The sequence below is a fragment of the Macrobrachium rosenbergii genome, chromosome 43, assembly GCF_040412425.1.
Source record: "Macrobrachium rosenbergii isolate ZJJX-2024 chromosome 43, ASM4041242v1, whole genome shotgun sequence".
NCBI lineage: Eukaryota > Metazoa > Arthropoda > Malacostraca > Decapoda > Palaemonidae > Macrobrachium > Macrobrachium rosenbergii.
Genome location: NC_089783.1, coordinates 34,176,625 through 34,194,124, shown reverse-complemented (window position 1 = coordinate 34,194,124; position 17,500 = coordinate 34,176,625). Strand labels below are relative to the sequence as shown.

The 17,500-nt window shown below is 34.2% G+C and overlaps 1 protein-coding gene across 1 annotated transcript in view; it reads left to right on the top strand.

The window, feature by feature from the left end:
* LOC136828783 (cubilin) overlaps positions 1-17,500 on the top strand; it is a 112,395-nt gene that overhangs the window by 88,247 nt on the left and 6,648 nt on the right. Inside the window, exon 2 of the mRNA XM_067087009.1 lies at positions 16,947-17,170. Coding sequence (XP_066943110.1) covers positions 16,947-17,170 — 224 coding nt within the window. The remainder of the gene's footprint in view (positions 1-16,946; positions 17,171-17,500) is intronic.

Here is a 17,500-nt window from a genome sequence, read left to right as displayed (position 1 = left end):
AACATCAGAGCCTTGAAAGTCCTTTGTTGTTTCATCGGTATGAAACGGCAAAGAATGTCGTTTTACAGTCATAATGCTAATAACAGTCAAGATTATGCAAAGCTCAGTGTGTATCAAAGCAGGTTTCTGAGTAACCCTGTGTGTAACATCGACAGAATCACAGGACCCAAGTAAAGAATGCATCAAGATTTTCATTTAACGCAGAATTTAGTTGGAAAAACTGAGAAAAAGAGAGTAGAAATTGATATACATTCTTTTCGTATAATAGGAGATGTGGCTGTTACGTATGAGAGAGAGAGAGAGAGAGAGAGAGAGAGAGAGAGAGAGAGAGAGAGAGAGAGAGACTTGCACTTATTGTCTTCTAGTCAATTAACGTCAAGGTGAGAGAGCCAAAACCACAGACCAACCGCAGAGACATGTGCTGTGTCAGCGAAAGTCCCTGTGATTGAAAATCAATGGTGTAAAGACCATTTAACTCTCTCTCTCTCTCTCTCTCTCTCTCTCTCTCTCTCTCTCTCTCTCTGTGTGTGTGTGTGTGTGTGTGTGTGTGTATGTGTGTCCATGTGGGCAAGAGGTAATTGTCAGGTCTTCAGTTTTAAATGTTTATGTTTGGGTCTTGCAGATATATTTGACATATACAAGGTGATGTTAGGAACTTTTGCCTTCAACATCGTTCAAAATATTGCTGTATATACTGTATATATATATATATATATATATATATATATATATATATATATATATATATATATGTATATGTATATGTATGTATATATATACAGTAATATATATATATATATATATATATATATATATATATATATATATATATATATATATATATATTTTTTTTTTTTTTTTTTTTTTTTTTTTTTTTTGAGGTATCAGAAGAAATGTGTGGACATTAAGCTATAATTCCGATGCAAAATGAGACGTTAAAATGCTTTAAACAATATAAAATGAATATGTAAGGAAGACATTAAATAAAAAAGTTCAGTTGTATAATCAATCTAATCCCCAAATATTCAAGTGAGGAGCCAGTCCATTCCTGCTCTCTGCTGCTGCTGACGTCTCCTGAATTCAGGTGTATCGGTTTTCTTTTCTATTTCTTCATATTTATTCATTCATCACATTTTCCTATAACCTCTCTCTCTCTCTCTCTCTCTCTCTCTCTCTCTGCAGGAGCCCTCTTGGGTTTGTAGTCTGTTGACCATGGATGATTCTTTCTCGGATGGTTCTGTGTACTGTTCCCTCATATTTACTTATTTACTTATTTATCTATTTATTTATTTTCTTATCTAGCACCTTTTCCTGTTCCTTGTCTTTCTTTCTCAGCAGGCTGATTTCCCTTTGGAGCCCTTTTGGGTTTATTATAGTCTGTTGATTCTGTCCACAAAGGTTTTCAGCTGATGATTTAAAGAAAGAAAGAAAGTAAGAAAGAGTATATTTGATCTACAGAAGTAAAATGGAACATACATGCAATTCTACAAGTCTATTTTTTGTATACAGGAATTCTTAGATATATTAATTCACAAAGTAACGTCGGTGATTCTTTCTCATTAAAAGATAATTCTCTACACTTCCTGTGGCCATGCTCTATCTCCCAAACTGTTTGCAGATATCACAACAGAAAACACCTGCATGAAACCAAAACTTTTTCCAACACATTTTGGAACGGCAAAGCCGACCACCTAAGGCAGAATACTAAACATTCCATTAGTCTGATAGCCCGGGCCGTTGCAAGCTCAGGAATTACCATAATACATTCGCCTTTGAGGCAATAATCCTGGAAATTATTTTTGATTTTTCTTGACCCTAGAATTCTGTCTGGCCATTCGACGGCTGTCGAGGTGGGTAATTAAGACCGCTCATATTTAACTGCAGCCAGCACCTGACCCATCTCGGCGAGTTACGCGCGAAAAATACCTCGAAAAAAGGTGGGTTTGTAACGCCGCCGACGCCAGAGAAGGGAACTAATTTCCTTGTACAGTTTTTAATTAGGTTAATTCCGCCTCGCGTGGCACGACTGATTTGATTTTGCTTTCCTGGAGAGAGAGAGAGAGAGAGAGAGAGAGAGAGAGAGAGAGAGAGCGTACAGTTGGTCAAAAAACACTGTGGGTTTACAAGAACTCAGCTAGCCTAATAGGGCAGCGCCGCCCTACCCTGTGCCCGTGGGCCAAGAGTGGCCCGTCTGATTTTGTAAGTGGCCCGCTGTAGAAAAACAAGCAAAAAGTATTTCTCTTTTTTTATATCATAAAAATTAGAGTTAACGCTTATCCTGAATAAAAGGAATAGTCCTTGCAAAATCAGTAACTACAAAGAGAAGTTTCATTGGCATCTGTTTTACATCATATATATATAGTATATATATATATATATATATATATATATATATATATATATATATATATATATATATATATATATATATATATATATATATATATATATATATGGATATATATGTATATGTATATATATATATATATATATATATATATATATATATATATATATATATATATATATATACACACACATTATACAGTACATACATACACACAGGTGGCCCATATGACTTTTTGTTTTTCAGAGTAGCCCTCAGACTAAACAACTTGGACGGCCCTGCAATAAGGCACTATCATGTGGCGGCAAAAATGAATGTCATTAGGAATAAATGTAAATATTCATGTAGGACAGGCATAGCATTCCATATTCTTGCAGGGACTTGTGTGAGGAATTAATGAAACCAGCATTCCGTCTGTGTTTTTTCAAATCTTGAGCTGAAAACCCTTCTGGACAGAGTCAACAAACTATGATAAACCCAGAGGGCTCCAAAAGGAAATCAGCCTGCAGAGAGAGAGAGAGAGAGAGAGAGAGAGAGAGAGAGAGAGAGAGAGAGAGAGAGAGAGAGAGAGAGAAAGGATATACGAAAAAGTGATAAATAATTAAATACGAGGGAATAGAAAATAAAACCGATGCACCTGAAATTCAGGAGACATCAGCATAATTCGGGAATGATTTTGACCTCGCTTAAACATTTGGAGATCGGAAGATTCCACAAATGCACTAGGAAAACTATTCAACATTTTAGGAACCAATAATAATAATAATAATAATAATAATAATAATAATAATAATAATAATAATAATGCCTTAGCGAAAGCCAAGTAATGTGAATTTTGAGCTCGTATGTTATAATGTTCCTTTTATATACCTCGTTTACGGAACTGTTCAAAAATTTTTAACGATATCCTGGATATTATGGCTAAGTGTATCTGTTTTGTGGGATACCTGTTGAACACTGGTAATCCGCTAATGGGTCTGCGGTAATTATATTTCGTCGTAACATTCATTTTGGAACCTATTCCCATATTTTAGTGAATGCCTTTTTTTTTTTTAGTTTTCTGTAAAATAAAACTATTGTGCCGGCTTTGTCTGTTCGCCCTCTCGTTTTTGTCCGCACTTTTTCTGTCCGCCCTCAGATCTTAAAAACTACTGAGGCTAGAGGGCTGCAAATTGGTATGTTGATCATCCACCCTCCAGTAATCAGACATATCAAATTGCAGCCTTCTAGCCTCAGTAGCTTTTATTTTATATAAGGTTAAAGTTAGCCATAATGGTGCTTCTGGCAACGATGTATGATAGGCCATCACCGGGCCGTGTTTAAAATTTCGTGGACTGCGGCTCATACAGCGTTATACCGAGACCACCGAAAGATAGATCTATTTTCGGTGGCTTTGATTAAACGCTGTAGCGGCTGTACAGAGAGATCGATTGCTCCGAAGAAACTTGGGCGCATTTTTTACTTGTTTTATTTTAGGGAACATGTTCTTTTTTTTCGTGTTTTTATTTGTTTCCAGTAAGCCTGGAGTGAATAAAAATATAATATTTGATAAGGGTATTAGGTTGCCGAATCTTTGAGACTCGCTGTTGAAACAGCGAGTTTTGGGGAATAAGGACGAATGGCCTTTCATAAGAATAAAATAGGTAATAGTAATACCAAAAGGGCAAAATCAAATGTAAATTATATATTGAAATAAAGAAGTAAAGTGAATGAAATTAGAGAAGATTTAGATCAAGGGAAACAAAAAGTCGTAATTTTCACATGTTCCACTTGCATCCAGCAGATTATTATTATTATTATTATTATTATTATTATTATTATTATTATTATTATTATTATTATTATTATTATTATTTATTATTATTATTATTATTATTATTTGAAGGAAATAGACCCTCACTTAAACAGGTCTTATTGAAAAGGATGGCTGTATTATGCGAATTTATCTTATACAGTATCTTTTCCATTTTCCTCATAATTCGCTTTTCAGGCTCAGCGATGTTGGTCAGCAACTGGCCAGTATTCATATTGGAAAAAGGATAGTGCGCGGAATGCGGGAAGTCTTTTATTGAAATATTCAATCGGAAATCCTTCGTTGTCTGGATTCAGGTTCTTCTGCTTCAGGTTGTGGTACCGTCGACATGTTTCGACCATAGTTGGTCATCCTCTGGACGTGGTTGAGAAAGATCTAGAGAAACAAGGTGCTTGGGTCGGTATTCATAGGGGGGGGGGGTGTCTTGACCGATGCTGAATTGTGAATGGCAGATGAACTCTATCCGTATGGAACAAGCTCACAGGTGCCACTGAAAGAATATTATGGTGTTCATTAGAAAGAAGTAAGAGGAGGTGGAAGGAAATACAGAAAGAAGAGCTCACGCTCATTAGAATAGGAAAAATAAATGAATCAATTAATAAACAGATCAATTTGTATTAAAATGCAAGACATTATAGCAATAACAACAAAAAAAGAACAACCAAATATAAGATATAAATTGGAATAGAATGTAAAGAGGATTAAATAGAACTGAGATCGGAAGAAACAATACAAAACAAGTAAAAAATGCGCCCAAGTTTCTTCGGCGCAATCGAGGTTTCTGTACAGCGTATAGCCAAGGCCACCGAGAATAGATCTATCTTTCGGTGGTCTCGGTATAATGCTGTATTAGCAGCGGCCCGTGAAACTTTAACCACTGATCGGTGGTGGCCTGGCCTATATCGTTGCTAGATTCACGATTATGGCTGACTTTACCTTAAATAAAATAAAAACTACTGAGGTTAGAGGGCTGCAATTTGGTATGTTTGATGATTGGATGGTGGATGATCAACATACCAGTTTGGAACCGTCTAGCCTCAGTAGTTTTTAAGATCTGAGGTCGGACAGAAAAAGTGCGGACAGAAAAAAGTGCGGACGGACAGACAAAGCCGGCACAATAGTTTCCTTTTCAGAAAACTAAAAACATACAGCCAATAAGCCTAATTATTACATCTTCCAATTACGCTCTGGTAATAATATAAAATTAAGTATAAAGTAAAACAAACTGAGGAGAATGTAAATCAGCAGAAACAATACAAGAAATCATACAACCAATAAACCTAATTAATACATCTTCCACTTACGTTCTGGTAAGCTTAAATAGACTTGAAGAGCAATCTCCCATTTCAGCCTTATTTGGACAAGGCTGGCGTCCTCGTGTGCGGAGAGCATATTTATTCTGGTTTTTCAATATCCGTCAATATCCCGATGGAGCAAACAGTCTGAAAGGGTTTGCAGAGGAATACTGCAAACAAGTACGTTTTTCCTTGGCGCAATTGAAAGCTCCCCTGGTCTTTTTTTTGCAGAGCGAAATGTGACTCGACTTTATTGCAGTTTCTTGTTGGCTGGAAGTTTGCGGGGAAGTGTATGGCCCGCGTTGACTCAGGTGTATGCCTGTGGATTATGAATAGTGATATGTATATGTATGTATCTATGTATATATATATATATATATATATATATATATATATATACATACATATATCTATATATGTAAATGTATATACATATATATTCATTTTGTATATATATATATATATATATATATATATATATATATATATATATATATATATATATATATATATATATATATATATATATATAGAGAGAGAGAGAGAGAGAGAGAGAGAGAGAGAGAGAGAGAGAGACAGAGACAGAGAGAGAGAGAGAGCTTAACGTTGCAACCGATATACGATGGAACTCTCACTATAATTCCGTAACTATTTCTCCTGTCAAATTTATTACCTGGTCCGACCTTAGCATGCACGAGAATTTTAAAAGTCAAATTTCTCTTCCAAAACTGACTGTGACAAAATACACTAGATTTTAGTTTTCTATAAAAGAAAACTATTGTGCTGGCTTTGTCTGTCCGTCCACACTTTATTCTGTTTGCACTTTTTTCTGTCCGCACTTTTTCTGTCCGTCCTCAGAACTTACAAACTACTGAGGCTAGAGGGCTGCAAATTGGTATGTTGATCATCCACTCTCCAATCATCAAACATAGCAAATTGCAACCCTCTAGCCTCAGCAGTTTTTATTTTTTATTAGGGTTAAAGTAAGCCATAATCGTGCTTCTGGAAATGATGCAGGATAGGCCGCCACCGGGCAGTGGTTAAAGTTTCATGGGCCGCTGCTCATACAGCATTATACAGAGACCACCGAAAGATAGACCTATTTTCGATGGTCTTGATTATACGCTGTAGCGGCTGTACAGAAAACTCGATTGCACCGAAGTTCCTTTGGCGCATTTTTACCCGTTTAATTGAAAGTTCCGCTATTTCATGTAACAGCTGCCCAGTATCTAGTCTTGGCAAAATCATCTGAAGCATCACAAGCTCTTACTGAAAACATCATTCCTGTGGACAGAAAAAATTGTCAGGTTTTGAAGAACGGAAGATACGATTAAAGCAATGTAAATATCTTAATTAACACTAATATTATTTAGAAGATGAACCCTATTCACAGGAGCCATTTACTTGAAATTCTAGAAGCTTCCAAAGAATATGTTGTTTATTTGTCATTTATGCGGCGTGTCTAATTATTATTATTATTATTATTATTATTATTATTATTATTATTATTATTATTATTATTATTATTATTATTATTATTATTATTCAGAAGATGAACCATATTCATATGGGGCCACTGACTTGTAATTCAGGCTTCCAAAGAATATGGGGTTTATTAGAAATAAGTTACAGAAGGTAAAGGAAACCCAGAAAGAAAGTTAAAGACGGCAGCAATGTAAAAAGAACTGAATTTCCAGCATTTAAATTCACATTGTATGTAAAATACGTTACGCCAAGCCCCTATCGTAGAATAATTTCCTAAACACGCTTTGTAACTTCTTTCAAATGAACACCGTAATAGTCTTTGGAAGCTTGAATTTCAAGCCAGTGGCCCCTGTGGTGGGTTTGTACCATATGAATAGGGGTCATCTTCTGAATAACAATAATAGTAATAATAATGATAATAATAATAAGACACACCAGATATATGAGTAGGTTAATCTTCTGGATAATAATAATAATAATAATAATAATAATAATAATAATAATAATAATAATAATAATAATAATAATCAGACACGCCAGAAAAACCAATTATTGTTGACAGCGGCGGGCGTCTGTCCCCAGAAGCGGAGTGACAGATATTACGACAAGTACGAAAGGAGATAGAGAACCCTTAGCTGTGACACGTAATTATCCACGGCTGGATGGATAGATGGAATTTCATCTTGGAGACGGGTATAGAACTCGTATAATGAGTTCTTGCTTACAAAAAAAAAAAAAGAAAAAGAAAGCGGTTTTTGCGTGTGTAGTTTTTTCATGTTAGAGAAAATTTTAATGTCTGTCACTCTACAACTCCCCTTTTCTCTCTCTCTCTCTCTCTCTCTCTCTCTCTCTCTCTCTCTCTCTCTCTCTCTCTCTCTCTCTCTCTTTTAGGTTACAGAAAACAAGGAAAGCATCCTTGGCATGAGTAGTTTTTAAACTTTATTACTCTGTAACTGCCCTTATTCTCTCTCTCTCTCTCTCTCTCTCTCTCTCTCTCTCTCTCTCTCTTCTCTCTCATTACATAAAAGAAAGAAAAAAGAAACAGTTCTTTGCCTACGTAATTTTTTCATCTTACAAATAACTAAAATGTCTCTCTCTCTCTCTCTCTCTCTCTCTCTCTCTCTCTCTCTCTCTCTCTCTCTCTCTCTCTCTCTCTCTCTTTGCAGTTTTCTTGGACTTCACCCCTAAGTTGGTAACACTGACGTACCCTAGAAAAAGGAACACGCCAAGCGATCCAGGAAACACAGAGGAAAAATTGAAAATTCCAGATTCTTGAATGAATGGGATGAAAGTCTAATTAAAACGGTTGATTGACCGTGGTTCCTGCGACTTCCAGGCGATATCTTTGGAACGACAAGATCCTGAGAAGGTACAAGAATGTAAACATTCTCTGAACGGGGACTTCTGCCGAATACGATCAAATTTCTCGCTGATTCTTCAGTGCATAAGTCGTTGGTTTTATGTGAATCCGGGGAACATCATATGATGCTCTCGGCTATATACAGTGAAGGATATATCCTAAAGGAAATCCTTTACCTTGTAGCAAAGGGGAAATTTAGGTCTCATTCATCAGGGGTAAAGGATATATCCTATAAGATATACTTTCTCTCACAGCAGAGGAGAAATTTAGGTCTCCTTCGTCAGGGGGGAGAGTGCAGGGGTAGTAAATATGAAAGGGATTGGCTCCCATTCCCCCAGGGAATGGCGTCTTGTTTTCGTTAGTGGGGCAACAGAATCTTCGTTCACTGAGTTGCAAGAGGAATTAGGATCCATATATTTGGTCAGTATAACAAGAATAATGAATATATATATATATATATATATATATATATATATATATATATATATATATATGTGTGTGTGTGTGTGTGTGTGTGTGTGTGTGTATGTGTGTGTGTGTTTAAAATATAGCCACAAGAATTTAATTTAAGCATTTACATATCATAATGAAAAATAAACCAAGTATGTTATTTTTAGCAAGATGAAAAGTGACCATTTTGTTATCGACACAAAACTCTTCATCATAACCACGTATAATCGTCTTTATTATGACAATGAATATTTGGTCTCTATAATGAAAAGAGTGAGTAATATAGGCACCAAAATTGGGAATAACATGAGCAGATTAATCCGTCCTTCAACGAAAAAAATTAGAAATACTTCATTATAATGAAATCTGTATAATGAAATCGAAAAATTTACCATTGTAATAAAATATGAGAGCAATAATGCCTTCATATCGAGAGTTATAATGTAAAGAATAATTAATATAGATTTAGAAATATAGAAAGGTTACAGTGTTAAGAATAAACAATTATCGATATAAATTAGAAAGTAGAATAATTACAACGTAAAGAAAAAACAAATTATTAATCAAATGAAAATATAGAAAGATTACAATATATATATATATATATATATATATATATATATATATATATATATATATATATATATATATATATATATATATATATATATATATATTTATATATATAGATAGATATAGATATATATATGTATATATTAAAGAACACAAAGATTGAAATGTAAAGAAAAGATCAAATTAATTTTAAGAAAAATAGAAGCAATACAATACAAAGAATGAACAATTATAAATACAAATTAGCCTATAGAAAGATTATATAAAAAAAGGAAAAACCTATCGAGAAACAATAGATCATTGACCTCTGGATGGAAATTACAGCGTCACTTACCCACCCTCATTAAGAGGTCATTAACTTTTGCCCCCCCTCAATTAGGCAAATGTCACTGTAACGCCAATAAGGCTTTATCCAATCAGTTGACATAGCGCAGCTAATTATGCTCTCTGAGACCCAGGCCTGGCTGGTATTGCTGACTTTGTTTTTATTGGGAATAATGCATTAAGATATACAAGTTATTGACCGTAAAGGATTATGTATGGCGTGTCTGATTATTATTATTATTATTATTATTATTATTATTATTATTATTATTATTGATCAGAAGATGAACCCTCCTCATATATCTGGTGTGTCTAATTATTATTATTATTATTATTATTATTATTATTATTATTATTATTATTATTATTATTATTATTATTATTAGTATTCAGAAGATGAACCCTATTCATATGGAACAAGCCCACCACAGGGGCCACTGACTTGAAATTCAAGCTTCCAATGAATATTATGGTATCCATTCAAAAGAAGACACTAATTTATTATTGTTATTATTATTATAATTATTATTATTATTATGTGTGTGTGTGTTTTATGTCTGACATGATATAAAAATTTCCGTTCCGCTGCGGGGAAAAGATAATTGACTAACTTAAATGTCAAACTTTGGTGACGTTAATATTAATTCTCGTGACTTTCCTGTATATATAAAATTTAATTTGCATCGTAAATAAAGCTGTCTTTCCTTAAATACTACTCATCATGGTGGCCGGTAATAAAGTCACAGGAAAAAATGTCACAGGAAAAAAGTCACAGTTTTGCCTAGGAAAAAATGTCACAGGAAAAAAGTCATTAATTTATGGTGGCCAGTAATAAATTCACAGGGAAATATTCACAATATTTCTTGGGTGTCATTATCTTTTTCATATTTACAGTCTTTTGTTTATGTTTATACGGAAATCCCCAACGGGCTTGTACTAAACACGCCGCAAAGGTGGATACATACCGGGTTAAAACCCTTGGGGGTCACTATCTAGAAGAGATTAGTGTGACTTTTTTTCCTGTGACTTTTTTTCCTGTTACTTTTTTTCTGTGACTTTTTTAGCTGGATTCAGTTAACATAAAAATCTCTACATTCGGAGCTAAACTCGAGTACTTGCTAAGAACTAAAAACAACTAATTAAAAATTCATAGTTTACTGAAGACAAAATTCCCGTTCCAGCAATATGATAGTGATCAAGATAATTACCAGAGAATACTTACTAACGGCCAAGTAAAATAAAAAAACAAGCAAAAAATGGGCCGAAGAAAAAAAGTTTTCTGTGCAGCCGCTACAACGTTTAATCAAGGCCACCGAAAATAGATCTATCTTTCGGTGGTCTCGGTATAATGCTGTATGAGCCGCGGCCCATGAAACTTTAACCACAGTACGGTGGTGGCCTGTCCTATATCGTTGCCAGAAGCACGGTTATGGCTAACTTTAACCTTAAATAAAATCAGAACTACCGAGGCTAGAGGGCTGCAATTCGAAACGTTTGATGATTGCCTGGTGGGTGATCAACGTACCAGTTTGCAGCCCTCTAGCCTCGGTAGCTCTTAAGACCTGAGGGCGGAGAGAAAAAAGTGCGGACAGAAAAATATGCGGACGGACAGAATAAGCCGGCACAATAGTTTTCTTTTACAGAAAACTAAAAATAAACAAATAAATAAGTAAATAAAAAGACAAAAAAAATAATTTGACTCACGCCCACCTTCTCTTTTACTGAGTGTCACGGTGACAGAATTATTCTCGTACAAGTCTCTTTCTTCTCGTCCAGAACGCGTATAGAACAGAGTCAATACTCTGAGATACAAAACTTTATTGCACTGCATTTTCGGGCTGTCTTCTCCCGCCTCCAACCCGCTTCCACTTTTATATCCAGAGAATATTGGGTAAGATTTTGCCTCGCGGCTTTCAACAGAATATCGGAGAATATTTACACTCGGCGTATTGCCTAAAGTTCCTCTCTCTCTCTCTCTCTCTCTCTCTCTCTCTCTCCGGAAGAAGATAGAATTATATTCAACATTTAAATGTATTTGCTTCACCTATGTTGTTTTCTCTTTATTAATGATTTGAAATGAATGAGATAGAATATTATTATTATTATTATTATTATTATTATTATTATTATTATTATTATTATTATTTGTTATAATAATAACTTAAAAAGTCATTTTGATTGTTGAATACCTGAGATGCACTACTAATATCACAACAAAATATAATAATAATAATAATAATAATAATAATAATAATAATAATAATAATAATAATAATGTCAATTATTAAAACTTAAAAATAGGTACAAACATGGATTTATATTACTTCAGTCATAAGAATATATTTCAAATCACACACGCAAGTTTCCAATACTTTTCTTAATTAATACTGTTTTCTATTTTGTAGAATTATGCTACTAATGGTAAGAAAGAGAGAGAGAGAGAGAGAGAGAGAGAGAGAGAGAGAGAGAGAGAGAGAGAGAGAGAGAGAGAGAGAGAGAGAATAATATAATATTAACAGGAGTAAATGTGATATTGTGTAAAAAATTGAAATAAAATCAGTATTATTAATAAGAATTTGGACTAATGAATTCGAAAATAATATAGAAAATAAACAACTAAATCTGTAAAACAAAAAAAAAACAATTATATGGAAATTTAAAATTATATAAAAAATCTGAAAGCATTATTAAACCACTTATGTAAAATCCTTCAAACTGATCCATCACAAAATCCTAATCGTTTGTCTTTTCATCACAGACACAAAAAAATCGAAAATAATATAGAAAATAAACCAATAATTCTGTAATGCAAAAAACAGAAAGAAAATGTAAAATAAAACCAAAAATCCTATAAGCATTATTGAACCACGTACATGAAATCCTTCAAACTGGCCCATCACTAAATCCTAATTGTTTGTCTTGCCATTACTTTCAGGAGAGAAAAAACTCTTGTTTACTCTTTTTACAAGCCAAAAAAAAAGAGTTATCCTTCATTTTATGACCTTAAGTGCCGCGTGTTTTCTTTTTTTCCAAAATGAGGAGAGTACACCTACATGAAAGAGAAGTGTTTTTTCCTGGTTTTTTTCCTTCTTTTTTTTTTTTTTTTTTGCCCTGAGGAACCGCTGCTAAGGCTTTTCCTTTGATGTTCTGTCTCTCGGCTTTAAAACCCTTTCGAAAGCTGCGCAGGCGCAGTGGGATTCTATTATCATCATTTTTTTTAAGTCGATTAATAAATGGAAAATCTCCGCTGGTATTGTAAACCATTTTTTTTGTTTTCTGTAAAAGAAAACTATTGTCCCGGCTTTGTCTGTCCGTCCGCACTTTATCTTGTCCGCATTTTTGTTCTGTCCGCCCTCAGATCTTAAAAACTATTGAGACTAGGGGGCTGCAAATTGCTATGTTGATCATCCACCCTCCAGTCATCAAACATACCAAATTGCCGCCCTCTAGCCTCAGTAGTTTTGCTTTTATTTAAGGTTAACTTTAGCCATAATCGTGCTTCTGGCAACGATATAGAATAGGCCACCAACGGGCCGTGGTTAAAGTTTCATGGGCCGCGGATCATACCGAGAACACCGAGAGATAGATCTATTTCCTGTGGCCTTGATTATACGTTGTAGTGGCTGTACAGAAAAGTCGATGCGCCGAAGAAACTTCGGCGCCTTTTTTTTTTTTTATTCTGTCGAATAGAATTGTATCATTTCTAATAAACAGGTTGTTTTACCCCTGTCTCTCTCTCTCTCTCTCTCTCTCTCTTCTAACTTAGAATACCTTCTTATATATATATATATATATATATATATATATATATATATATATATATATATATATATATATATATATATATATATATATATATATATATATATATATATATATATATATATATATATATATATATATATATATATATATATATATATATATATATATATATATATATATATATACATATATATATATATATATATATATATACATATATATATATATATATATATATATATATATATATATATATATATATATATATATATATATATATATATATATATATATATATATATATATATATATATACACACATATGTAGAATCTACTGGTCACTTTTACCAGATACATATGTAATTGTAATAGCCACAATGCCCTCTTAACTTCTCGAATTTTTCGCGCTTTTTTGGATATGCTTGTCACTACAAAGCCGTAAGATCCAAGCGCAAGAAATTGAAGTGGCTGTGATGCCCGGTCGAGGGAAACAAACCCGCGTCACCATAATCACAAGGGGGTCACGTTGTCGACCTGACCACAAGAGGGATAAAAGTCTATTACCTCTCGTACATACATATACCTGTCGTTTTCAGATATATTTATTAGAGCTGGAATAGACCCATCCTCACCATCGTAGCCAAGTGGGCAATCGTTTTTATTGCTTTTTAGGCTGAAATATATATGTAGTATATACTGGTCACTTTTACCAGATACATATGTAATTGTAATTGCCCACTTGGCTACGATGGTGAGGATGGGTCTATTCCAGCTCTAATAAATATGTCTGAAAACGACAGGTATATGTATGTACGATAGGTAATAGACTTTTATCCTTCTCGTGGTCAGGTCGCAACGTGACCTCCTTGTGATCATGGTGACGCGGGTTCATTTCCCGCGACCGGGCATCACAGCCACTTCAATTTCTTTGTGCTTGATCTTACGGCTTTGTAGTGACAAGCATATCCAAAAAGCGAAGAATTGAGAAGTTAAGAGGCATTTAACTATTACAATTACATATATATATATATATATATATATATATATATATATATATATATATATATATATATATATATATATATATATATATATATATATATATATATATATATATATATATATATATATATATATATATATATATATATATATATGCACTCAGTTACTCTTATCATGTAATAATACACATCCCTTCTGTTATGTATTTCTAGTAATAGTTGCGTAACTGCAGGGGCAGTTTTGATATTACCAAATTTTCCACCACACGAAATAGTCTTCAACTTTGAGCTTCGATGCGTGTGTGTGGGTGTGGCTTTTTAAAACATTCATATTTGTCCAAGAAAGAAAAAAACTTCGTCAAGACGTTCGTTAATATTTTAGTGCGTACTGAGCTCTTATGAAAGACAGAGAGATTGCAAGTCTTGAGCGATCGTTCCCTCGCGCGCGCGCGCGCGCGCATTGAACTGTAAACAGAACTTCTCGTCCTGAAGTGAATCATTTACCAGAGAACTTCAAAGCCTTGTTGTACTGAATATATATTACTTCTGGTAGGTCTTTAGACGTTTAAACTCTGGTAAGAAATCAAAGAATGCCATTCTTTTAAACTCTCGGAAAAAAAAGTCACTGAATGTAATTTGTTACCTTTATTAGATATGAAATAATATAATTTCATACATGGCGAAACGAACTGTGTTACATGGTCCCGCGCATCTGAATTTCATTAACTTGCATCCTTTTGGGCAGAAAATTCTTTTGGTAAATTATATCGTGACCGCATTATTGGATGGCAAATACTATAACCAATCCCTTTTAAACTTATTTTTGTATTGCCTCTATAATTACAATTTACACAAACTAAGCATAAAAACAAGTTATCACAACGCCCTTATACCGAAATTGGCATTGCTGGAAAGCTTACCTACTTAAGAGAGGCAGATATAAGATGAACATAATTTCCAGAACAATATCCTTTTTAGGAAAATTCTTTAAATGAGAGAAATAAAACGCTTACGATCTCAGTATATTTATTTGAATACAAAGACCACAATGGCTGAATAAAAAAAAAAGTAAATATGCGCCGAAGTTTCTTCGGCACAATCAAGTTTTCCGTACAGCGTATAATGTCTATGAAACTCTCAGCTGCGATCAGTTGCTCACCAGGTGCGGTCGAGTAATGGTGCGTCGGATACGCCTCCGGAGAGCACTGCCAGACGCACGATCCATGGCTAAACTTAACCTTAAATAAAGTAAAAACTATTAAGGCTAGGGGGCTGCAATTTGGTATGTTTGATGACTGAAGGATGGTTGATCAACATACCAATTTACAGCCCTCTAGCCTCAGTCTTTTTTAAGCTCTGAAGGCGGACAGGTAAAGTGCGGACGGACAGACAAATAGCCATCTCAACAGTTTCCTTTTACAGAAAACTAAAATTGTTTTGGAACCCTGTTTTGTCGTGGATATTTTTCTTGTTTACCAAAGATCAGCCCGAGTACACCACGAAATTTTTACATAAAGTGGTCTGATGGTTAAGATACAAAATTGTCGGCAGATTTCGTAAAGGGCGGAATGATTATATTTCGAAATGAAACTCCCAGTCCTTCAAGTTTATTCTTCTAAATTAGTGGAGTTGCCATTGCTGGAAACTATAGTACTTCAGGGGCCTTTGTTATGTTGTCCTGAACATTTTTTTTTCTTTTAGTGGAAAATCAAAAGTTAGGTCGTGAAAAAAGTAGAAGTTTGTCTTTCTTTGTAAGCAAAAGCTTTCCTGCTCCTGAATAGCATAATAATTATTCTTTTGAGGTATTGTTAACTTGGTTGCTGGAGATTTTCATTTCATCAAGAAAAGTTCTTGGAATAAGTTGGAGAATTATTGCTATATGTTAGCATTAGCAACATGAATACTTATTGCAATAGCAATGGCAGTTGTTAAAATTACCTTCAATCATCAGCAACAAAAAAAAAAAAGCTATTCATTTTACAAATAAAAGCATATGGCAATAAGTGTGTATTAGTAATATGAATACTTTTTTGTCTTTTTGTTGGTTACTTGAAAATAGGAAGTAATTCTGTGATAACTTTTATACCTAATTTACTCATATAATTCTTAGTTTTCATTGTTTTTTCCTGTAGTTTCGATTTACATATTGCCAGTCTCAATTATGTTATTATGTACGCTTTTAGTAAACTATTGATCTGTTCGATAAGAATTTGTAGTCATTGTAAAATATAATAATAATAATAATAATAATAATAATAATAATAATAATAATAATAATAATATATGAACGGAGTAGACCCTGTTTCAAACATGTTCTGTTGAAAAGAGTGGCAGCATCAGTGGAGCTGATTTTATACTAGGTCTTGTCAATTCTTATTATTCTCTTTTCTTCAAGGCTGATATCATGTTTATTGACACATCCCCTTTCTCCCTTCCTAGATAAAAATAGATAAGGCCTTTAGGTTGACTCTCCCGTCGGCCTCTGAATAAAAAAAAAAAAAATTCATACTCAAGACACCACGTTCCTCCGCAGATGACCGCGTGAGGGGCCACTGCAACAAGACCGTCGACATCTATGAGGACGTCTCGTCCCCTGAACTGACCCGTCAGAACCGCTACAAGCCCCTCACATGCTGGTACCGATTCCGGGTCACGAAGCCGGCCATCAAGGACGACTGGGTCATCGTCGTCAGGTTCAAGAGCTTCAAAGTCGGACGAGTCCTCAACGCCACGCACTGCGAGAACGGATTTGTTCAGGTCAGTCAGTGGTTTGTTTTGATGTTGGTGTTTGCTAAAGGTGATGGTGATGATGGTGCTGGGAAGTGTTCATTTCTTGGGGAATATTCGTCATTACTTCTTCATTTAATGTTTGTCTCTGTCATTATCAACATTACCATCAACCCTGTTTTCGCCTCGGTGTTTGCGAAACATAAAGGTACTGGAAAGTATTGCATCATCAACCCTGCTGAATTTTGGACGAGTTCCTTTCACTTATCACTCTTAATTTACTGATAACTGATCTCCCCTTTCTGTATTTCCTATTACCTTCCGTTACTTCCTTCAAATGGAAAACATTATATTCTTTAG